The 24,845-nt window shown below is 41.9% G+C and overlaps 1 protein-coding gene across 1 annotated transcript in view; it reads left to right on the top strand.

Moving 5' to 3' along the window:
* Positions 1 to 24,845, top strand: part of EDIL3 (EGF like and discoidin domains 3) — a 429,858-nt gene that overhangs the window by 101,064 nt on the left and 303,949 nt on the right. Inside the window, exon 2 of the mRNA XM_006124343.5 lies at positions 10,943 to 11,071. Coding sequence (XP_006124405.3) covers positions 10,943 to 11,071 — 129 coding nt within the window. The remainder of the gene's footprint in view (positions 1 to 10,942; positions 11,072 to 24,845) is intronic.

A 24,845-nucleotide genomic window follows, 5' to 3' on the forward strand; every position in this document is an offset into this window, starting at 1 on the left:
ATCATGAGAGTTGGCAATGCCACTGCATAAATTTTTATATTGATTCTCATCAGCTTAATATGTGAGCACCAGCTGATTATAAGGCCAATATGTATACACAAAAAAGTCCAAATGATTTTATAATATTTTGTAATATACAAAGTAAACCATTAATCTATCAATCATTTGGACTCTGTTTTGTTATCCTTTTGTTATCCTTCTAACTTCACTGTTTATGACAATCAGCAATTAGTTGTAAATAAAGATGAAGGTGGTGGGAAAAATTTTGAGGCATCTGTAGTTTAAAGTTACCTTCTCTTTCAAATACTGTTAAGATCTTTGTTAATTGTTCAGCTCTGTCTTCAGGAACATCCTTATGTTAGGAAAACAAATCAGCCATCTAGCTATTAAATCTAAACAACTGTTTCCATGTTTGCTAAAAGAATTACAGAGCTCATTTGTTCTGGTGGTTATCAGTTTCCATGTCTACAGAGGTACCGTCCTCAACATGATTTATAGTTTTGATTCAACTGTGGATAAATAGATGTGAACATTGACAGTTAACAAATGATTCTGTGCCTTCAGAAAAGTATTAAAATGCATTGAGAAAAGTTGATTTTAATGTCAAACTGCTAGTGCCAGACTGTACTTTCTCAGTCTTCTTTTGAAATCTAATTGTAACTCTGTATTTCAGTACTGGGGCCCAGCCCTGATTATTTTAAGCAGGGTTCCCATTGACTTTCAATGGATTTTTTTTTCTGAGAGATGACCAAAGGATCAGGTTCTTTGTTATATAGTGGCCACGCAAAGGCTGCCTTTTACTTGTAAACTTCCTTGAATGTGAGCCTAGGTTGGCCCAGTGATCTTGGAGCATTTGCAAGTTTTCTGTAGAGGAGTCCCTTTGGAATGTGGCTTTCATGTATCTGGTGCAGATGACCAAGCCAATGGAGTGTCTGTGTTTTGAGAATAGTGATTAGATTTGGGTAATTTTCAGTTTTAAGTATTTCAGTAATAGAAAAGTAGTGCTTCCACTTGATATTTAGAATATGGTGAAAGCAGCAGTTGTGAAAGCTGCAGTTGTGAAAGCTATCTAGATATCTCTTATGCATGTAGTTGTCCAAGTTTCGTTACCAAACAGCAGTGTATTCAAAAAGCATATCCGGTATACCAGTATCTTGCCATGCAGTATCTGTTTCTTGTTAGCCCACATGTATGATAAGATGGCTGATGTGGTGGCTACCTTTCCTATGAGAATTTATTTATCCATCCAGAGGTAAGTTATCCAGAATAGTTGTTCCTAAATATCAGATTTCATACACAATTTATAGTGTGGTGATATGACTATTAAAACTTTTGTTGCTCTCAATTTAAATTTGTTGCCTTTTATATTTCATTCTCTGTCCTCCTATTCTCGTACCAAAAGTGTGTGTGTGTGTGTGACAGAGAGAGATAGTACCCAAAGGAAGTTTCTTATTCATCTCCTTTTATCATTTCTTTTCTCTCAGTTTTGGCGGTGTGGGAGTCTAGATTTTTCTTGTCATTTTATCTTTGCCCTTTTGGTCTATCATCACTTTGTTGTCCTCTGAACATGGTACTCCTACCTGCATTTCTGCCAGTAGCACTAGCTTTGTGATTCTTGATATTGTTACTCAGTCTGATATAACTTATGTACAGAATTACTGTACCGTATATTCCGGCGTACAAGACGACCTCTGAAGTTAAAAAACATCCCCCAAAAATCGGGGGTCGTCTTGTACGCCGGATGCCCCGCCGCCGGAGCCCCTCCGCGGCTTTGAAAGCCTCGGGGGAAGCCGGCGGCGGGGCATCCCAGGCGCGCATGGGCTGCCCGCCCGCCAGAGCCCCTCCGCGGCTTTGAAAGCCTCGGGGGAAGCCGGCGGCGGGGCATCCCAGGCGCGCATGGGCTGCCCCCCCTCCGGAGCGGAGGGGCTCCGGAGGGGGGGCAGCCCATGCGCGCCTGGGATGCCCCGCCGCCGGCTTCCCCCAAGGCTTTCAAAGCCGCGGAGGGGCTCCGGCGGGTGGGCAGCCCATGCGCGCCTGGGATGCCCCCCCACCGGTTTCCCCCGAGGCTTTCAAAGCCGCGGAGGGGCTCCGGCGGGGGGGCAGCCCATGCGCGCCTGGGATGCCCCCCCCGCCGGTTTCCCCCGAGGCTTTCAAAGCCGCGGAGGGGCTCCGGCGGGGGGGGGGGGAGCCCAAGCGCTCCTGGCGGCTTTGCTCCCGGTGCCTCTGGTCTGCTGGGGACCATCTCCAGCAGACCAGGGACACCGGGAGCAAAGGAGGCGGAGGGGCGCTGGCATATAAGATGAAACCCTATCTTTTAATTAAAAAGATAGGGGGTCGTCTTATACGCCCAGTCGCCCTATACGCCGGAAAATACGGTACTTAAATAGTAAAAAAAAAATAATCTCCCCATTCCCTGATCCAGAATAAGATTCCTGTTGACAGATTAGGTATTTTGTCTGAGGGCTAGTTTGCTGCAGAATAAACCATGTGGCACTTTTTCAGTGAAGTTAATAAGCTGAGTCAACTACAAGCCAAGATTAATAAGGTATAGCTGTTGCTAACTGTTTTTTGTTATTTTACTGCATGGTAATTGTGGATTGTTTTACAAAATAATGCAATACATAAGTAAACCTATTAGATTATTCTTTTTTGTGGATTATACATTATTCCACAATGTATCCAGCATAGCTAGCCTTTTCACATGACAACATAGTTTTCATAAAGTCACCATGAGTTTGTATTCTTGACAGGAATTGATGGACTAACTGTTACCATCATGATGTGTTGCATTATTTATATACAGCAATTGAATTCTGTCTTTCAGGGTGTCCTTTGTTGTCAACCAAGGAACTGCACTGTTCTGTAAAGAAGGATTCTACAATGATCTGTGGGATTTTATAAAATTACAAAGGCGTGTTGTATAAAATGTAGTTTCTCAAGGTCTTGCACTGTAGATTTGTTCAGAATCAAATGTGTCCAGGGTGGAAAAAGAAGTAGGAGTGATGCTCTAAACTAGAAAGCATTTGATTAGATTAAATACAAGGGGTCAGCTTTTTCTGTGCAGGAGTCCCAAGGCGAGAGGGTATGTCTAAACTACCCTCCTAGTTCGAACTAGGAGGGTAATGTAGGCATACCGCACTTGCAAATGAAGCCCGGGATTTGAATTTCCCGGGCTTCATTTGCATAAGCGGGGCTCCGCCATTTTTAAATCCCCGCTCGTTCGAACCCTGTGCCGCGCGGCTACACGCGGCACGAACTAGGTAGTTCGAACTAGGCTTCCTAATTCAAACTACTGTTACTCCTGATTCCATGAGGAGTAACGGTAGTTCAAACTAGAAAGTTTAAGCAGATGACATTTTACTGTCCTTGTGTACCTCTATAGGAAATTCATGTTATTTAACTCTGTAGGTTCAGATTCACAAGTCTGCCTAGCACAGTTGTCTTGTCTTTCCCTTCCTCATGACTGTTAATAGAAAATCACTAGGTGAACCATAGGCTACATTTGGGACCCTCCCACAGACAGGAGGCTGCTCCACAAGCCTGTCTCAGTCCCGATTTGTGCTGGGTGCAGGAGCTACCCCCTCTGCAGCTCTGCAGTTTAAATGAAGTAGGAGCCGGGCTGCCTGCATGTCCAGCTCTTACTACATTTACACTGCAGAGCCGCAGCCGGGGTAGCTCTTTCTGAGTGCCTTCCTTTATTGACTAATCGTGTAATTGATACAAATTGTATTAACTACACAATTACACAGTTACCCACTTCTTAACACCTTATTTCTCAGCCAGAAGAGTTAGGTTAACCCTCACAGTACTAGAAGGGGGCTGATGCTCCCCATCACATGGCACTTCTATATAGAATATACATTTCACTGAAAATGATGATTAAATCTGAATATGCCAGTGGGCGTGAAGTGGTTAAAAAGTGCCCGAGATAATTTATTCAGAAATGAACATAGCATTCTTTTCTTTTTAATAGGCGTTTCTGGTTGCAGGTTATAAAAAGCATGGAAGAGTAAGCGTCATTTGTATTTTGTAAACAGGAAAACAATTTTTAATACAAAGTTTATTTAAAAGAATGTATTTGAAGCCATAGTTTCACAAATAGACAGTCACAGGCACATCTTTAGCAATACTCACAGTACTCGGAGAATTTGCCTTATGATTCTTTCTTTAGGGCCTATTTTTCTCCTTCTCATCCTGACTGCAGAATTATATCCTAAAACTTTTGGGCTGTATTAAAAGTTACATAATATGCAAACCAGCCATTACTTACATGGTAATAAGTCTCATAATCAGTTATGTCAGAACAAATTGTGCACCCATGTAAGCCTTTCTTATTGAGAACAGAACCTTTTAAATCAAACTCTGTGTATCAAAATGAATAACAAATTAAATTTCAGTAAAAAGGCCCAAATGTAAATTGAGGCCTACTGTTGATTCAAAAGTGGCGTTTATTTTATTCTGCACAATTTCACAGGCAGTAAGTCATATGGGGCTAACATTTCAAGTGAGATTCACTAATTTGAGTATGCAAATTTGCATGAACTTTCTATCCAGTCTTAAATAGAGTTATTGCTCATTGCCCTGAATACATTTTGTATGATATCATGCCAAATTCCAGTTTTAACCATAACAGTTCAAAGTTGCTATAATACATTTTTTACTCTTTAGTCCTCTGCTGTTTTGTATGAGTTAGTCCATAGAGAAAGGCTTTTGATGGGTCTCTTTATTTTGGTTTATGCCATTAGTTTTGTATTGCTTCCATTTCCCCACAGATTCATGCTAATAACGGATGCTGGGTTTATAGCCCACCACTTACACATTTAGAGCAACAATAAAACATGACAGATTTATCCAAATTAGCCTGCTAGTGTCTAAACCAAGTGTCATTAAAACAATAATGAATAATGCAGTCAAAGGTACGTGACAGTGTAATTTCACCAGGGAACAAACAACTAGGGGATAAGTTTTGTTTATAAGGCTACATTACAACAGACATCTAGCAGCCAGGGCCTAAAGGAGGTATGTTGGATGACTCTCCAGAATCCTTTGAGAGTTCCCAGGCAATGCACATTGGTATTCCTGCACATCATAGACCAGTTACCCATGCACTGAGACCAATAACCTACATTAGACTAAAAAAAATTACAGCTCTCAGGAGAGTAAACTACTGCATCCCACAGGCAGAAAACAGGAGGGACTGAGGTACTCTAATATCTAAAGCCACAGCAGTAGCAAGGAACTGATTTGGTGACACATATCCAGATTATCCTAGAAAGTAATCTTTAGGAGTATTTAGTACACTCTGCTCTAGGTATCCTATACCTGTTCCTCTGGACACTACAGTATTCATAGATTTACTGCACCAAAAGAACAGTCCACCCAGTTTACCGGTTACAGCTATGTTTAACCCACAGGACTTTGTTATGTTTATAGTGGGAAAAAAAGGAAAAGTTCATCTCATAAAGAGTAGAGATTTTAGTTCATAGCAAGAAGGAGGATTGGAAACAAAATGGTTACATATAAAATTAATACACAACACATTGTCGAACCTAGACCTACTTAACTAATCACTAGCATGTCTTATACTGTAGAGCAAAAGCTCTACCAAAATATTTCCTGTGTGTTAGTCAGGTGGTGGTCTTCTCTGTTAGAGACATTCTCCACTAGACTGTTCAGTGAAAAGATGCAGGAGGGTAGCTCTGTCCCACAGGTATACTCCAATAATTTATAGTCATTACTCATAAACAGAATCCCCTCCTGCTGTCTTATTTTTATCTGTACATTTCCTATTGAATTTTTCAGTCTTCCAATTACTATTTTGGCTCAGTCTGCAAACAGACAAATATTGTGATACAGACAATACACAACACTTACCCAGGAAGATAAATGTCTATTACTAGAGCCCTGCACAGATGAAAAATTTTTGCAACTGCTCCTGAATCCACAAAAATGAGCTACGGAGATCTGTATTGACAGGTGCAGATACCTGCAGATACTAAGCAGTTATCCACTGATTTGCAGGGCTCTATTACTCCCTTCCTGGAAGGGGCTGGACTGGGACAAATTGCCCATTTAACTACCTTAAGTCCCAGACTTTGAGAACATAAATTTTTGTATAGATATGTAATTTTTAAATATTATATGTCCATGCAATTTGATGATTATGATGATCATACAGTACATACCTTACATGCCATCCTTTGGATAATTATACACAGTATGTGTGTTCATGGTATAAGATGTCAAGTAATGGCTAAAAATGGGAAAACTAGGCATGCATCCTATTGAAGTCAACTGCAGAGCTCCCTGTGCCTTTATGGGAGCAGAACTGGTCTCTAGGTATATGTCTACACAGCAGGGCAAAAATCTAATAAAGTTATGCAACTTCAGCTTTGTCAATTGTGTAGCTTAAGTCGAAATAGCTTAATTTGGCTTTTGGCACTGTCTACACAGCAGGAAGTTGAAGGAAGAACAGTCTTCCTTCCATTTCCCTCACTCCTCAGGAAATGAGGGTTACCATGAGTCAGAATAAGAAGTCCTCCATCTTGACGTTATTTTTAAATAAAGGCTTGTAGTGTAGACGTGCATTGTGTTATAACACCACTGTGTAGACATACCTTAAGTGTTTATTCCCTTTAATCCCAAGAAGACTTTCTGGTTAATTGATTTCTGTTAATAAAAATAAGACCACTACAAATAGCAGGAAGTACATTACCCAAATTGAAAGCCCCCTTTTAATGTTACTGAACTTCCACACAGTTTGTTCAGTGAGTGTTTCTCCTCCAAATTAATTAATTAGCAGCATTGAAGAAAATACACTTCTCAAAAGCATCCTCCTCCTGTAGTGGTGTTAATTGGGCTCTTACCACCCTCGCTTCACAGCAGAAATGCCTAAATGAGCCCCTTAAGATCAAAATGTGGCATTTCTGGCTTCCCCAGGGAAACAAGCAACCCTCTGGAGGAATTAAAAACAGATGCTTTCAAAAGTGGAAAGCCAATATACCTCTCCTTAATGTACAATTTTCAGGATTCACAGTTACCATGGAGCACTCACATGCGTGTCAAGTCTCAAAATGACCTATTCCATGGATGTAAACTTGTCATATCCAAAAGTCAGCTGGAGCTTTTTCATTAGAAATTCAGAATTTGGTAAAAGAGAGCTTTTAAACTACAGGTTGAACCTCTCTAATTTGGCACTTTGGGGACCTGTCTGGAACCACACCAGAGAATTTGCCGAATCATGGGAGGTCAATGCTGTCTAGCAGCATTACCAACACTGCTATTTACTGGTCTCTTAAAAACATTTAGGGTTAAATTAGCGCTAAATAACAGCACAAAACACTGACAGCCAGGACTGGTGGCTGTAAACAAACTTTATGGGACCATGGGAAACTTAGCCTCACCAGTGGTAAGTGGACATATGGCTACCTAAAATCATGGTGGGCCAGGGATATTGCTAGACCAGAAAGTGCTGGACAAGAGAGGATCAACCATTACTATAAAGTGAAATTTTTAAATGTGATTATTCTTTGAATTTGGAATTCTCCCTTAAGATACTGATCTTAAGGCTTATTCATATGTCAAAACACAATAAACATATTTGAAATTCCCCCATCAACACCCACAGCCACACATACGTGATTAATAATATATAACAGAATCCACATTGGCTAATACTCACCACTTCATCTTGTATCCTCATCACAAACTAGATGTTTTTTCCAGAACTGTGCACAAGTGAAGGCTCTTTCTGTTACTACAGCAAGGTTCTCCTTTGCATATGTCTCCCCAAGGAGTCAGTAAATGAGCAGGTGCTCCATGGTCTACACTTCACTGCACCTGCATATATTCGTGCCTTTAGAGTGGCCCCATCTGATCATGTTAGTCTTGCATCTGCCTGTTTGCATGTGTAGGCGGTTCAGACATCACCACGTTGATCAGTCTGTAACGGCTCCTTTGGGAAGACCCTCCTGAGATTCGGAATCTATTTCAGTGCATTCAACTGCACAAAATCTTTCAATCCGTTGATACAAACAAGTAAGTTTCCCCTGTTACTCCCGGAACAAATATTAGATTCAGAAAGGACATCTCTTAATTAAAAATCAAGCAGTCAACCAATGGAAAGAAAAACAACAACAAAAAAGCCAGATAAGTTATAAGTTGTAGCCTGTCACTCTATTCTCATAGATTAAAAACAATTAAAAAAAAACCCTGCCAATTTGTTTCTTTAGTTGAGATTAGCAAAATATTATACAAATAATAGTTTGTAATTTTGAAGTATGTTATTGACCGCATGAAAATATGAATGGTAAAATTCTCCCTTGCTCACCTCTCTGAGAATAGTGCTATAATTATGTCTATGTAATGCTGCATGTCTTACAATTGAGCATTCCTTTCACATTTGTGAGTTCAGATGTGGATGTACAGAATTCCATAGCATGGAATAGAAAATAAAAATGTTTGAAGTCCAGATTAGCCAATTACCATGTGACCCATTCAAACATGAAATATAAGGAAATGCAGTTCTAGAGTTCTCATACCAAACTAAGTGAACTGTGCTTCTGTGGTTTATAAGGTCAGACTTCAACATAAAATCAAAACACATTTTTATTCTCATGGACCTATTTCGCACTTTAGGGAAGAACATAAGAATTCAGCAACTCAATATACAATTTACTATCTGAGAAATAAATTGGCATCATACTGCTCTGGGTCAGACCTGAGAAGTCAAAGGGAGTATTTCCATAACAATGGACCCTAAACATGCTAGTAGCTCATACATTTTTTCCCCTTGGAATCTACATATGCTTGTTCCTGGTGACATGGGGTTATATATTATGGAAATCAAATTGCCAATCCTAAATTAATTAATATCCATGGTAAAACTCTCATTGACTTGAAGTGTCTTAAAGTGAAAGAACATTTTGCAGCAACTCTGCAAAATTATAAATCCTATATTTGACACACATGCTTTTACTTGCCTGTGAGACTAACATTGCTTTACATTATTAAAATTGAGCAAACTTTTATAGTCCAGTTCACAAAGTTATGGACATATTCCCTAGCCTCATCTCCACTACTTGGAACGAATTCCCTCACATGGCACCAGTGGAGTAGTCTGATACAAAGTCAGGTCAAAAGAGAAAGGCACAGACTCTGCAGCTAAGAGGCCTGTTTGAGGTATGCCTTCACTGTAGAATTAACTCAAGTGACTAGTCTCTGGGGGCACATCTACACAGCAACATTATTTCAAAATAACTAGTGTTATTTTGAAATAACTTTGTCCACATCTACGCAGCAGGCAGTTATTTCGAAATAATGTCTAAATTCTATCAAGCTGGAGAACTTCTTACTCTGACTCCTGTAACTTTCATTGTACAAGGAGTAACGGAAGTCGGAGGAAGAATGCTCTATTTCAAAATAAGCTGCACAGTTGACGTAGCTCAATTTGCGTAGCTTATTTCAAGTTAAGCCCCGCAGTGTAGATGACCCCGGGTTAGCTTAGACTGAGTGTACTATCTCCTCACCAGAGCTGTGTCTATTCAGAGCTGTGTCTACCTATGTGTGTCTGCCGTAGGTTGTATCTTTAGGGTGTCTCCTTGGGATAACATTGGTGGGGGGCATCCTGTCTATTTCAGACATCCTTCCCTTTTTGAGATGTCATGGGAGTGCCAGTTTGGAGTGCCAAGTGTGGCTTTCCACCTGTAATTCTAAGGGTGGTGGGTCTCCCTTCTGGACAAAATAGCTGTCCAAAACAAACAAAAGCAACAAAATAATCCTGCAGCCCACAAAACAGCCCAGGTTTACCCTTAAGGCATAAGATAAATAGTGTCTCTGAAGGGGAGTGGATTCCCAATCCTCCATGTGTCCAAGGGCCCAGGCTGAGTATGCTGGGAAATAAGAAGACAATTAAAATGAAGACAGTCCATTTACCTCTCTAAAAGGTGCAGGCAATATAGGCCTTTATCAGTTTTCCTGGTGAGCAGCCTAAGGCTGAGGTATTCTTGCTCTGCTTCCCTCTGAGTGCCATTCTGCACTAGGTTTGGAGTCTTCCTTTTAAGGAGTCTCCCTGCTCAAGGCTTGTCAGAGCCAATTAGGGCACTGAATTGGGGCTTATTGTGCCTAGACAAGCACTTTAACCCCTTCCTGACCAGAGTGGAGAGACCTGTCCCACCACAGTGTCAGTAGGTATATCGTCCCATGGTTCTTAGTGATGCAGTAGTCAGCCATGTACAACTCTTACTTAATAAATTTGGAACAACTTGTTTGTTCTTCAAACAGAAAGAAGGAAGTTTGGGAAGATGCTGGGGGGACTGTGAGCACTTGAGTAGCTTAACCTGCAGAGTTGTCAGGCTACCAGCTCGTGGGAAAGCCTTTGCCTGGTTTTAGCCTATAGTTCCAGACAAGCCAGTTAGCCAGGACTGAAAGAACCACTGAACTCGGTAAGAGAGGGGTGTGCGTATGTGTAGGTGGAGCCAGGTAAATGTAACACTCAAGGAAGAGCCTGGGTAGGGTAATTCTGTAGTGAAGATATACACTCCGATCTTCAAAGAGAAAGTGGGAAGGGGCAAGGTCTTTTCCACTGCCCAAATTACTTTCACATCTGTTTATTGTCATCTGACTTTTGTTCTCAATGAGTCAAGGTTTGTGTTGAAATGTCAAGGTAATGTCTGGCTGTATGAAGTGGTTTTTTTTAATGGAAATCTATTTATCTTATTACTTGTTAAAAACGTATATTTATGAAATCTAAATCTTGATATAAAATTCAGACTATGATAAAATTGTAGGTCTTAAAATATTTGGTGTTTCAAGGAATCTGGAGCTAGCAGGCTGGTCTGTTTTTGGTTGTCAGTAATCTCACTGTACTAAAGTTTTCATGAAAGAGGTTTTTATGCGGGGAAGTCTGTATGCAAAACTAAGAATCTTTTTCTTTAATTCACAGGGGATGTGTGTGATTCCAACCCCTGTGAAAATGGTGGCATCTGTTTGTCTGGGTTGCCTGATGACTTCTTTTCTTGTGAATGTCCCAGTGGCTTCACAGACCCGAACTGTTCTAGTGTTGTGGAGGTTGGTAAGTGCAAACATAAAAGATGGCAATCACTGTCGAAGTATCCCATTAGTCTATGAATATCCAAACAGTGCTATGTTCTTTGCATTTTGTGTCATTGTCATGTTCGTTATTGATGCCTTATCCTTGTGTCTAACATTTGTGTTATCTGCATTCAGATTTTCTTTGATTGTTTCTTTGCTCCCTAATTATCACTAAATTATATCTGAAAAGAAAAAAAACCTACTCAACAAAGTGCAGTGTCTTCTTTTGGAGTTATAGTCAGTTTGCCAGAAATTTTACCTAGCTTTTAAAGGTCACCATAATCCAATTTGCTCAAATACCCTGCTGCTAATTTCAATGATTTTATTTATTTTAATGAGGACTGTAAATCTCAGATGTTTAAGCCATTGAGGCTTGGTTCTGATCTTATACTTTTGTAAATCAAGAGTGAATGCATCGGAGTAACATGGATATAAAACCAGCATCCAAGAAATCAGAATAAAGCCTATTTAGCATTTGTTTGCATTTCACAGTAACAGACCAGTTGGTGTTTGGCTATAATAATTAACCATTATACAAGAACAAATGTGTAGTAAAATGAAGTTTTTGCAATGCATGGCTGCATCTGATGGAAGGTACAACAGGTGGGTCCCATCAGAAGAAAATTATTTGGAGTGAGGGACACAGGAAGATGGTAGAGTCAGATAGAAACACATAGTTACACATGCCAGTGTCTCACACTGAGCGGGAAAATATTTGAACCTGGGCTCGTGGAGGCTGAGCTTATAACTTATTCTGAAACACAAATAGAAAGGAATTGACTATCCTTAGCTAATCAGCAAATGCAACCAGCTAGGGTAGCTCTCTCCTGTCTATACCAGTGATGCATGACATGCAAATAGATGGATGAAAGAATTAGAGTATAGAAAAGAAGGAATAAAATAGACATCAATGAAATAAAGAGCTCAGTATACAAATGTGTGTCTAGACCACGGCGCTATTTCGGGGTACTTCCAGTATCTCAAAATAGCATTTTCCTTCTCTTGACATCATGCCTGTTGTTTCAAAATAGCTTTTGAAATAATGGGTGTGCTATTCCAACATCCTAGTAAACCTCATTCCACAAGGAATAAGGCACATTTTGGAATAATGCTCTATTTCAAAATTAGCTCGAAATTGTGTATCTTATTTCGAGCTATAGGTGCAGTGTAGTCATCAGTTGGACTAGAGCAATAGGAGGTTCCAGGGAAGGAAAGAAGAGGTAATTATCAGCTGGGCTGACTTATAGGTAGTGGAGATGAGGATGGTCTTTTATCCCCTCATATTAGAGAACTGGAAGCTCTGCAGGTGTGTGGGTTTTTTTTTTAAGGCTGTGACTCTAACTAATGACTGATTTGTATTTGACTATGGTACAGTATTATAAGTGTATTACACAGCACACCTGTATCACAGAACACTATAACATTAGAGTGGCTGGGCCTGCACCTCACTGCCCCACCAAATTCCAATCTTCTATTCCTCTTGGACCCACCCTTTATCAGTCATGAGGAGCTGCACATTGTTCTATGGCTTTACATTCTGTTTGGCACAGGGTCCCATGGCAGATACAACTTGGGCTACAAATCAGTGGATTTGTGTTTAAGATGCCACTTCTTGATGGAACTTCTTGATGGAAATTTCTCTACTGGCTGGCTTGAACCGGAATGCCTTATGTATTTGCAACACTTCTGCCAGGTAGCACCAACAGTAGCCAGGGCCGGGTTCAATATCTACATATGAATGGCCATAGGGTATGTCTACATTACCCCCCTAGTTCGAACTAGGGGGGGTAATGTAGTCATACGGAGTTGCAAATGAAGCCCGGGATTTGAATTTCCCGGGCTTCATTTGCATAAAGCCGGCTGGCGCCATTTTTAAACGCCGGCTAGTTCGGACCCCGTGCCGAGCGGCTACACGCTAGTGGAACGAGGTGTACAGCTAGTTCAGATTAGGAAGCCTAATCCGAACTAGCTAGTCCATACCGCATGTAGCCACGCAGCATGGGGTCCGAACTAGCCGGCATTTAAAAATGGCGCCGGCCAGCTTTATGCAAATGAAGCCCGGGAAATTCAAATCCCGGGCTTCATTTGCAACTCCATATGACTATATTACCCCCCCCCCCAGTTCGAACTAGGGGGGTAGAGTAGACATACCCATACTGGGTCAGACCAAAGATCCATCTAGCCCAATATCCTGTCTGCTGACAGTGGCCAATACCAGATGCCCCAGTGGGAGGGAACATAACAGGTAATCCTCAGGTGATCCCTTTCCTGTCACCCATTTCCAGATGAACAGAGGTAGGAACACCATTTCTACCCATCCTGGATAATAGCCATTGATGGACCTACCCTCCGTGAATCTATCTAGTTTTTTCTTGAACTCTGTTAAAGTCCTAGTCTTCACCATATCCTCTGGCAAGGAGTTCCACAAGTTGACTGTGTGCTGAGTGGGAAAAAAACCTTCCTTTTGTGTGTTTAAACCTGCTGCCTATTAATTTCATTTTGTGACCCCTAGTTCTTATATTGTGGAAAAGAATAAATAACTTTTCTTTATTCGCTTTTTCCACACTAGTCATGATTTTAGAGACCTCTATCATATCACCCTTAGTGCCCTCTTTTGCAAGCTGAAAAGTCCCAATCTTTTTAATCTCTCTTCATATGGGACCCATTCCAGCCCCCTAATCATTTTTGTTGCCCTTTTCTAAAGCTTTTCCTGTCCAATATGTCTTAGAGATGAGGTGAGCACATCTGTATGCAGTATTCAAGATGTGGGCATACCATGGTTTTATATAGCAGCAATAAGATATTCTCTATCTTATTCTCTGTCCCTTTTTAAATGATTCCTATTTGCTTTTTTGACTGCCACTGCACAGTGAGTGGATGTTTTCAGAGACCTATCCACAATGACTCCAAGATCTTTCCTTTGAGTAGTTGTAGCTAAATTAGTCCACATCATATTGCATGTAGAGTGGGGATTGTTTTTTCTAATATGCATTACTTTATATTTATCAAGTTATTGGGCAACAAAATGGCAAATGAAATTTAGTTTGGTGAGATCATTTTCAAGCTTTTCACAGTCTGCTTTGGTCTTAACTATCTTGAGCAGTTTGGTATCATCTGCAAATTTTGCCACCTCACTGTTTTATCCCTATCTCTAGATCATTTATAAATAAGTTGAATAGATTGGTCCCAGTACAGACCCTCGGTGGACCCACTAGTTACCTCTATCCACTCTGAAAACTTACCATTTATTCCTACCCTTTGTCCTGTCTTTTAACCAATTATCAAGCCACACTTATCCCAACACAACTTATTTTACTTAAGAGCCTTTGGTGAGAAATCTTGTCAAAGGTTTTTTGGAACTCAAAGTATAGTATATCCACTGGTCCCCCCTTGTACACATGTTTGTTGACCCCTCCTTAAAGAACTCTAGTAGATTAGTAAGGGGTTCTTTTTCATCCATCCCACACAGAACTGGCTGGAGCCCCCACCCAACAACCTGGGAAATTCATACACACCCCTGGGTACCTCTGAGAGTCAGTGCTTCCCCACTTACAAGCACAGTGTCTAAGCATAGAAAAGAAGCTTTTAATGAATGAGGGAGAGAAGTAACATGGCATTAACTTGGAAAAATGCCACAGAGTTCATAACCAAATCACGAGTAAACATCCCTGCTCAAGTAGGTTGGGCAATGTTCTTTGCCTCTCAGACTCACAAGTCCAGCAATGTAAGTGTCCCATTCATATGCCCAACACTTTTTTCTGCACCCCACTCACAGTTGCTGCCCTTGGTCAGGCCAGACCAGAGCTCAGAGGTGATTTTCAGAGCTCACCTACCATCCTGAGAGGGGTAAGTAGAAGGCATCTCACTCACTTTGCTGGACACTTGCCATCCACCTGCTCTCTGGCACCACTTTGCTGGCCACTTGCTGGCCACTACCACCAGCTGCCCGCTGGCCATTCACCACTGCTCTTGCCAGCCACTCCTGACCACAGCCTGCTTCTGCCGGCTGGGTGGCCACTTGCTCCTGCTAGTTGCCCCACTGGCTACCAGCCAGACGACTTCTTGCTCCCACTGATCACCTGCCAGCTGCCTCACTGGTTGCTGGCCATGTGATGGTTTTAGACCTGGGCCAAATCTAGTGATTTTTGCTTTTTCTGATTCCAGTTTCTCCATGATTTCAGCTCTTGACCCACTGCACAGGCCAGCAAAAAGATTCCAACATCTGCTGGAATAACAATTAATATAATAAAGAGACTCCTTATGGAGTCTGTTTTAATTCTATCATTAGAATGGGGTGGGGTTGAAACAGGTTGGGCCAGTCTCACAGCTCATGCCTGGAGGGTTCAGAGCTCTGCTCTTCCCCTCAATTGACTTCACTAAGTCTGGAAGAGAAAGGCTTGTCCATCCGAGATTCTTTACAATGAATCTCTTCTGCAAGTAGAATAGTAATAGAGATGTAGCCGTGTTAGTCTGGTGTAGCTGAAACAAAATACAGGACTCTGCAGCACTTTAAAGACTAACAAGATGGTTTATTAGGTGATGAGCTTTCATGGGCCAGACCCACTTGGTATATATGGTCATGCCAATTTTCTTCCACTATTTGATCTGGGTCTGGCCCATGAAAGCTCATCACCTAATAAACCATATTGTTAATCTTTAAAGTGCTGCATAGTCCTGCCTTTTCTTCTGCAAGCATTAGTGGTCATATTTTACAGTTCCTACATTTAAGGTTAACATGTTTTGTGACCCCACAACAGCCAAATTAGTTACAACAGGCAAAACACCATCCTAACAATTGACTATCCATTAGGCCTATAGCACTGATTGAACTGTATTTACATAACCACACCCCGGATTTCTTTCCCATTACAGTGTGAACTGTATTTACATCATAGTTGAATACCTTACAGGGCTAAACAACTGAGTGAGCATAACCACACCCAGGATTCCTTTCCCATTCCAACTGGTTGCATTGAAAGCATTGGTTCAGACCCTGCTTACATCTTTGTTGGATAACATAAGGTAATTGTTGAAATCAGTTTAATATTATTTAGTTGCTTGTTATTCTCCAGGAATAACATTCTCTGGTCTTTTAAAACCTTCTTTACTCACATTTCCTTAAAGAGCTGATGAAACTAATTATTCTCCTGCTGAATATTAATGATCTAATATTATCCAGTTTTTGAGTCATTCGGCAACATATTGAGATTGCAGATTTTTTGGCACTAAAGAAAACACTTGTAACCTATTTTGTTCCATTTTATTGGTTGATGTTAGTGTCATTTACTACTGCCTTGAAAAGATAGAGATGTTCTTTCTCCAGACAGCATCTCCTGCCAGGCACTAATACTGTTGTACCCAGAGCAGGCCTTTGGCCATGCTTTCCCAAGTTATGTGTTTTCCTGTGGCCATGAAATGTTATCAGATATCATAGTTGGCTGTCCCCTAGCACTTGAGTACAGTAACAGCCTTTTTCTGGCTTGATGTACAGATGAACAATGAATAGGAAGAGACTCCCTGAACACTTTGCCTCTCCTTTCTGCACTAGTAAATCTGTGCTGGCCTGGGAAGAATTTAGCACATTTAACAATAGTTATGTGACGTTAGAATAGCTTTGGCATAGGTTTTTTGTGCAGTAAGCTTATGGACCAGCATTGTGTAGGAAATTGTATTGTATGTAACTGGGTAGAAGCCAATTGTGAGTGAATCTGATTGTCATGATTGACACAGTCCCATTATTAATTTCATATTGTGCCCAAGACCTTCTAGGCTTGCAAATTGCAATTTTGCTTCCCCAATGTTATGAATTCCCTTTTCCAAGTCAGTATTCTGTTTAACAATCTCAACCCTTTCCCTGCTTTATTTCTTCTGTCCCCTAAATTAAATGCATTACAAATTCAGTACCAAATATGCTGTAAGCAATCTTTGTATGTTGTACAGTGTAAACTGACTCTTGTTGACCCAATTCTGTCCTCTATTTTCCAACTCTAGTAAGTATATCTAGGGAGAGGAGATGACCCAGCTGGAATGTATGGGCTCTGCCACTTCACCTTCAGGAATGGGTGATATGTAGCCTGATCCTGCATCATAGTTTTAGAGGCTACCTGATGTTTGGTCAGGTCCCCCTTGACATCAACCCATACCTGGATCTTCTGTACTTCCACCTCCCTCTGTTGTTACTACACACTTTTTATCATTGTAAAAAAAAAATCTGTTTTTTCAAATCCTGTACCCAGGATTCGGACAAAATCACAGTACTCATATGGTATTATCTTGAGTTAATCTATAAGCAGCCACCCCACATGCCACTCTGAGCCCTCCTCCCCTCCAGGTTATGAGCCTCCCTCTGCCTCCCCAGCTGTTGTTACTGAAAGATCAATACAGACTTTGTTTTGTTCAAAATCAAACAGGTGTCTTTATTCTGAGGTCAGGGAAGGGGTGAAAGGAAGGGTTGTGGTGGCAAAAGGATAGGGCAACAAGCCAGAGGCCCTTAGAGGGGAGGTTCTGGGGAAGAGTTACTGGGGTCCTTCAGAGAACCTCTCCCTTAGGGCCTCCTGGATGCGCACCCTGGCCTGATGAGACTATCGGATAGAAGCTGTCCGTGGCTACTCGAAGGGTAATCCCTAGCGGCTGGCATCTTCCCCCCCACTGCCCACCCCATGTTGACAGCACCTCAGGGATGTTGTGCTCCCCCATGTCAAGGAGGGTAAGGAGGTTCTGGAAACATGCCTTGAGATGGCCAAAGGCACACTCGACCTGAATCCTGGCCCGGTTCAGGTGGGCATTACATTGGTCCCTTCTGTGGTCCAGGTGGCTGGTGTATGGCTTCATTAACCATGGCAGCAGAGTGTAGGTTGCATCCCCCAGGATGCACAGTGGCATGTGCACGTCCCCAATGGCAAATTCACAATGGGGGAAGAATGTGCCTACCTCCAGCTTCCTATACAGGCTAGAGTTCTGAAAGACATGAGCATCATGTGTCATGCTTGACCACCTGACAGAAATGTCTGTGAAATGTCCACTGTGGTTGACCAGGGCCTGCAGCACCATAGAGAAGTAGGCCTTCCAATTAATATACTGGGCCATTGATCACTGTGGGTCCCATCAATCACTCCAGCAAAGTTCTGGACCCCCAGGGCAGCAAATCCATCCATGACTGGGTTCAGGTCTCCCAGGAGGATGACTCTCTGCAAGAGGATGGTATTTATGGCCCTCACAATCTGCAGAAGGAGACAAATACATGAAATGGAGAATGAGTGAAAGAGTGCATGCGCCCTTGGGAGGTGCCTGTCCCCCTCCCATGCCTTCCCCCCCAAACATCCCAGGAGCCACCCCCTGTGAGCCCTCCCTCAGTAGAAGGGTGGGACCTGTGTGAGGGCAGGATGGCACAACCTCCCTGGAGATGGGGTTTCCCACCCCCACTCCATACCCAACCCCCCTTTGCCGAGGGTCCCCTTTTCCAGGACTCCTCCCCACCCATCCACAGGGACTGTAGCCTGCGAGTGTCTTATCTCCATGAGGAGGGCTCCAACGGTGGACTTCCCAATGCTAAACTGGTTGCCCGCTGTCAGGGAGGTGGCAAGTTTCCAGATGGCTATTGCGACCCGCTTCTCCAGGGGGATGCTAGGTCGCAGGTGGGTGTCGTGTTGTTGGAGGGTGGGGGCAAACCAGGCACACGGCTCCAGAAAGGTAGCCTTCCACATGCAGAAATCTTGGAGCCACTGCTGGTCGCCCCACCGCTCCATAATCAGCCGATCCCACCAGTCCAAACTGGTGTCGAGCCTCCAGAAATGCCTTTCCACAGTAGGTTGTGGTTACAAGAGTAGAGCTCCCAGACCTAGGGAGAGGGTCCCTAGAATAACCTCGGCGTCAAGTTCAGTCAGGACCAGGAAGGCAGCTGGCACAAAGAGCTGCAGAAACTGAAGTATGGCCGTGTGGGGCCATTGCATGCCCAGGGGAAGCTCCAGCTCCATGGCACAAAGAGAAAAGCTGTGGCATCCAAAAAACCTGGGCAACCACAGCACGCACTGCGAGAGCTTTACTGTCCCTTGAAGAGGGAGGCAAGTAGGCAGCAGAAGCAGAGAAATGACTGTCCTGGAGGGTCCCTTTAAGCGCATGTCTCTGCAAGGCTCCGGCACCAGCACTTGGAAGTAACTGGTGACCTCAAGCTCCGGCTGAAGTACTTCTGGATGGCTTTTATGCGAGATAGCATCGAATCGGGGTGGACACTATGTTTCAAAAAAGCAGATTGCTTTTTTGATCTGCTCGGCCACTGTGAACGCGCTATTTCGCAAGAAATTTTTTAGGAAGGTCTCTTCCAGAAAAGCTTCTTCCGAAAGAAGCCTGCAGTCTAGATGTAGCCTTAAGCTTGTAAGGGGAAACCCCATACTAGCTCTGATTCATTGCAGTAACTACCTGTTTTAATTGTTCAATTCATTCTTGCCACTTGGCCCGCTGCAATGCCAGAGTCCATTAATACCTTGTCGAGTTGATGCTTTTCTGTTCAGCAGTATCTTGAGGGAGGTGTGGTAATAAGCAATGAGCAGTTTTTGTCCCCTGACTGATATTTGTGTTTGGCAATTGCCCAGTATGCAGTCAACATAATTTTCTCCCGTCAAATGTACTAAAGTTCCACACTTTGCAGTAGTCAGGAAGCAGATGCCACTGCTAATCCTGATTTTCATATTTCTGCATGAACCTCCACCCCTAAGCCAACTGGAGTTACTACAGGACTATTAGCTTCTGCATAAAACACTGAAAATCTAATTCAAATCTGGTGATCCTCTCCCCGCTCACCTCCAATAAAAAACTGTAATGATTACTTATCGGGGGGATTGGTAATTTACAAATTAATTCAGTTCTGTGAAGATCAATACCACATTCTTCCTCACTTATTGGTGCCCTCAAGAATGTAATCTTTCTGTTAACCAAATGTGCTTTTCTGCCGTTAATCTTGCCTGCTGCAGGCACTGGAGTGGCTCAGACAGATCCCGTCTGTGTTCCTTTTCAGTGGGGGACTGCACCAATACATCATCCCCATGCTGAATGAACTTTGAAGGCTGAGAAAGTCCTCAGGTATCTGTTTCACATGTACATGAAAAATATCTGGAGAGTCTTTATACCCCTGGGGTGTAACAGTCCATGCATACTACATTCCTCCCCACTTGAATGTTGTCCTATATGGACATTCTGGGGCCAGGGACAACACGCAGAAACCATTATTAATAGCCAATATTGAAAACCATTTTTATTTTAGGAGAGATCATTGCAATCATTTTGGGATAACCTGGTATGTACTTATAAGAGCCATAGATTTTTGTCTTGTTACTTACAATTCTACAGTTAATCTCAACCCATCTGCTATCTTTTTAAAGGGACATGCTGGAGACACCAAGCACATCAGCTTTATCACTCTTCATTTCATCAGCGTGTCTATTGCCTTCTCTATTAGGCCTATAGATTCCTATTATGTTTTGGAATGGGGGTCAGCCTCTCACTTTATTGTAATATGTGGCTATTTGACCACAGTCCAGTTTAGAGAGAGCCCATGACTCCCAATGTGCTTCTACTACCTATAGGAACCCTCCAGGGTGTGTGCAGTGCATTGAAAGGATATTTTTCCTTTATTGACCTGTTACTGCTATGGATGTAACCTCCCCTCTGCACTCCAGAGAGTCATATTTGCCAAATCCTCAACCTACCATCAACACATGAACTCCCAGGTCTTTTTCTTTGCCTGCACTACCCTATCACACTGGATTTCCCAATCCCCTATTTGTACTTCCTGTAACTTTTATTTGTAACTTCAGTGCACAATCTTCAAAGTGATTGGTCTTTACATGCAAGTGATATACATGTTAGTAGCTAGGAAAGATGTATATTACCTGTGTGCTGAGTGACATGAATTGGAATTGAGGTATCCCTCTGTATTTAAACCCCTAGCTTCTTGGCCTGGCCAGCATGGGCAAGAGTTGTTACTTGCCTAACAAATATAGGCACTAACTCCAAGGGTATTCTGGGGCTCAAGCACAAAAAAAGTGGTGCTCAGCACTCTGAAATCAGACTCCAGTGTGGAATGTGATGAGTTCCGTGCTGCTAACAACTTCTGCCGTTCTGGGGAAGGGAGTTTGTTTATAAACAGAGGCAAGGTGATTAAGATGACAAAAGGCTTGCCATTACGTTAAGGTTCATTAGATGATCCTGAAAACATTCCCAGACACAACAGTTAAGACAGCAAACGATGGGTAGGGATAAGTGTTCCATTTTCAGAATGGAGAGAAATAAATAGCAGTGCCCCTGGAGTCTTGTACTGGGACCTATACTATTCAACTTATTCATAAATGATCTGCAAAAAAGGGTAAGCAGTGGTGTGGCAAAGTGTGCGGATGGTACAAAGGAGACTGCAAAGCGTTACAAAGGGATCTAACAAAACTGGGAGACTTGGCAACAAAATGGCAGATGAAATTCAATGTTAAATGCAAAGTGATGCACATAGCAAAATATAATCCCAACTATACACACAAAATGATGGTGTCTAAAGTAACTGTTACATATCAAGAAAGAGATCTAAAAGTCATTTGCAGTAATGTTGAAGCATTATGTTTACAGAATATGGCAAATTTATAATAATACTTCTCACTCTGCCTGTATCATCCTGAACTCATTCGCCAGTTTCAGAAGACTTAAAATTAACTCCAGTCTTCAATGGGACAGATGCCACTGAATAATGTGTCTATACTAAACGTGCAACACAACAATATCAGGAAACTAGATGTACATAAGATTGCTGACAGTTTCATCCAGAAAGCCGCAGTGAGACATAATGTCTTTAAACTGGAACATTAGGGAAGATATTTTGTAGGTGATTACAATTAATTTAATATAATGTAATTCATGCTAATATAATTATGTAGTTCAGAACAATTTAGTCATAATACACCAATAAAGATACCAATGATAGACATGTTCAGTAACTAAAATATTAAATATATGTATAAATAAGCTAATAATAACTTCCCCCCAAAACTGGCACAGTGCCCCCTATCTTTCTCATCTCCAAACACAGACTTCTTCAAAAGCACCTACTGGCAAAAACAAAAATAATGTCTATGCTGATAAAGTAAAGAAATAAAGTATGAGATTTCATATAAATTTACAATGCTGCCTCAAAAAAAACCCTTATATTTTTCCAGTTGAAAAAGTAACTCTAACAAGTAGGTTTTGATAAAAAGTGTAAAAGAAAGAAACAGAAAAGCCATACATTTTTCGATAGGGGGAGTAATTAACCAATGGACAAATTTAAGATTGGTGGTTTTTCTAAAATAGCTGCTCTAAGGATAATTTTGGGAATATTGTATAGCCTGTGTTATACAGGAGATCAAATTAGATTATCAGAATGGTCCCTTCTGACCTTGGAATCTATGAACTTACCAGTACAAATGATTCAATAGGGCAACACATGTATGTTCTGTTCAACATAAATAAAGGATGGAAACTTAGACTCTACTGGAGCAAAATGACCTCATCCTGAGTGCTTCAAATTTTGAATATATGATATATATCCTATCCTATCCTATCAATCAATTCTCTCTCCGTCTCCCCTTTTATTTTTAACAAGCTCTGCTGTCAGAGACATTTTGAGGAATGAGGTTATTCTCATGTGTGTTATTCTAGGAATAAGTGGGGAAAAGAAGCAGCTCTGTAATTAGGCAAGTGATGAATGTTAGTGTAGCATGTTAGTGTAGCCATGTATAAGACTGAAAACAAATGAAAGGTTAAAGAAACTGGTGAAAGAGTTCACTGTGCAGAAAGGTGGTCAGAAGATGTTCTATCAGTGATCTGTTGTCCAGATTGAGTCATGTGGAAAAGGTAAGACTCAAACTATTCAGTTTTAGTAGCTGCCTGTAAAGGATGCATCTTTATTTAACATAAGCAAAGAATAAAAGTTGTAAAGTAATAGGGTGAAGGATGGTAAAAGGGAAGCAGTGTATTAGAAGGTAGCTGGGAACACTCTTCAAAACTGCTTTTTAATAGGATGTATAGTACTTGATGATGATAATGATGATGATATATTTATCTGCGCATCAGCTTTCAACACTGCACAACTAAGATTTATCTTGTTACTGAAAAATATTTTAAAATCCCCAATCCTCATATTAAACGAGTGTGAGGAAAAGCTAATGGTATAATAAAGATAAGATATACTGGGAAGCAGAGGGCTAAAAAGCATCTGAGGGATAAGGAAGGAGCTAGGAAAGATGGAGGTAGAGATAAAACAAATAAGTTTTCAAATGCTATTCTGCTCTGATAAGTGATTTAATTAAAAAAGTCAACCTGGGATTCCGTGCTTACTATATTTCAGAGATTTCCTATCAATTTACTATGTTTCCTCAAAAAAAGAACCCTTATATTTTTGCCAGCTGTCAGCTCTGCAAACAGAACCTGGGATCTATGAGTCAGTCTGGATTCTTTGCTTCTCGTGAATCATCAGCAAGCTATATTAAACCCTTAATGACACCAGTGCAGGCCTGTTGCCTTTGGTGGCTGTGCACAAAGAACACTGTGCTAGATTTCCTTCTCTCTTTTGTTAGTAGTTGCATTGAAGACTGCACTTACCAGGAAAACAGAACAGTGATGTGAGTCAGAAAATGTCTGTCAAAATTAAAATTTGACAAAAGAGAAAAAATTCACATTTATGGATTTGTTCTTTGACCAATGCTAGTAGAAATGTGTCCATGAAATAAGCAGAAATGACTGAATAAACACAAGTATGCATCTGAAGATCCTCAAGATGTATCATCATTTTAGAGCAGAATCAAATTTTAATTTGCCCTTGCTATTCTAGGCCCTTAAATTAATAGCTTCCTTTATGTAGTGGCAATAAAATCACTGAGCAAATTGTTCATAGGACTTCATTGTCCACATGAAAAATACTCTCCATGGGCTAACATGTGGTGCCATAGCTGGACTGATACTACTCTTTGAGCTGGAGGTGGGGCTTACAGTATAAGGAGATAATCACATCAGCCCTTGCTGAACTAGCATGCTAAACATAGGATATGTCTACACTACAAAGTTAGTTTGAACTAACGGACGTTAGTTTGAACTAACTTTCATAGGCGCTACACTAGCGCTCCGTTAGTTCGAATTTAATTCGAACTAACGGAGCGCTTAGTTCGAACTAGGTAATCCTCATTCCACGAGGATTAAGCCTAGTTCGAACTAGCTAGTTAGAATTAAGGGGTGTGTAGCCCCTTAATTCGAACTAGTGGGAGGCTAGCCCTCCCCAGGTTTCCCTGGTGGCCACTCTGGCCAACACTAGGGAAACTCTACTGCCCCCCCTCCCAGCCCCGGACCCCTTAAAGGGGCACGGGCTGGCTATGGTGCCCGTGCCAGGTGCAAGCCTGCCAGCACCCAGCCAGCAGACCCTGAACCTGGCACGGATCGAGCCACCCACCTGATGCCCCCCAGCCCTCCCTCTCTTCCCGGGACCAGGCTGGCGGCTCCCGGGAGCTTGCCCGGGACCGCAAGAGGCGGGCACCCACCTGGGCTAGTGCGGACATCGTGGACCTCGTCCACGATCTCCGCACTAGGCACAGGAAAGTGGCTGGCTAGGGCAGGAGAGCTGCCAGCCTGGCCACCCAGGAGCAGGTGTGCATGAAAATCAAGGGGGTCCACTGAGACCCCCGACCCTGAGCCCTGAGCTTACAATGGCCGTCCTGGGTCAGACCAAAGGTCCATCTAGCCCAGTAGCC

This window comes from Pelodiscus sinensis, chromosome 6, assembly GCF_052426305.1.
Source record: "Pelodiscus sinensis isolate ZL-2025 chromosome 6, ASM5242630v1, whole genome shotgun sequence".
NCBI classification, from domain to species: domain Eukaryota; kingdom Metazoa; phylum Chordata; order Testudines; family Trionychidae; genus Pelodiscus; species Pelodiscus sinensis.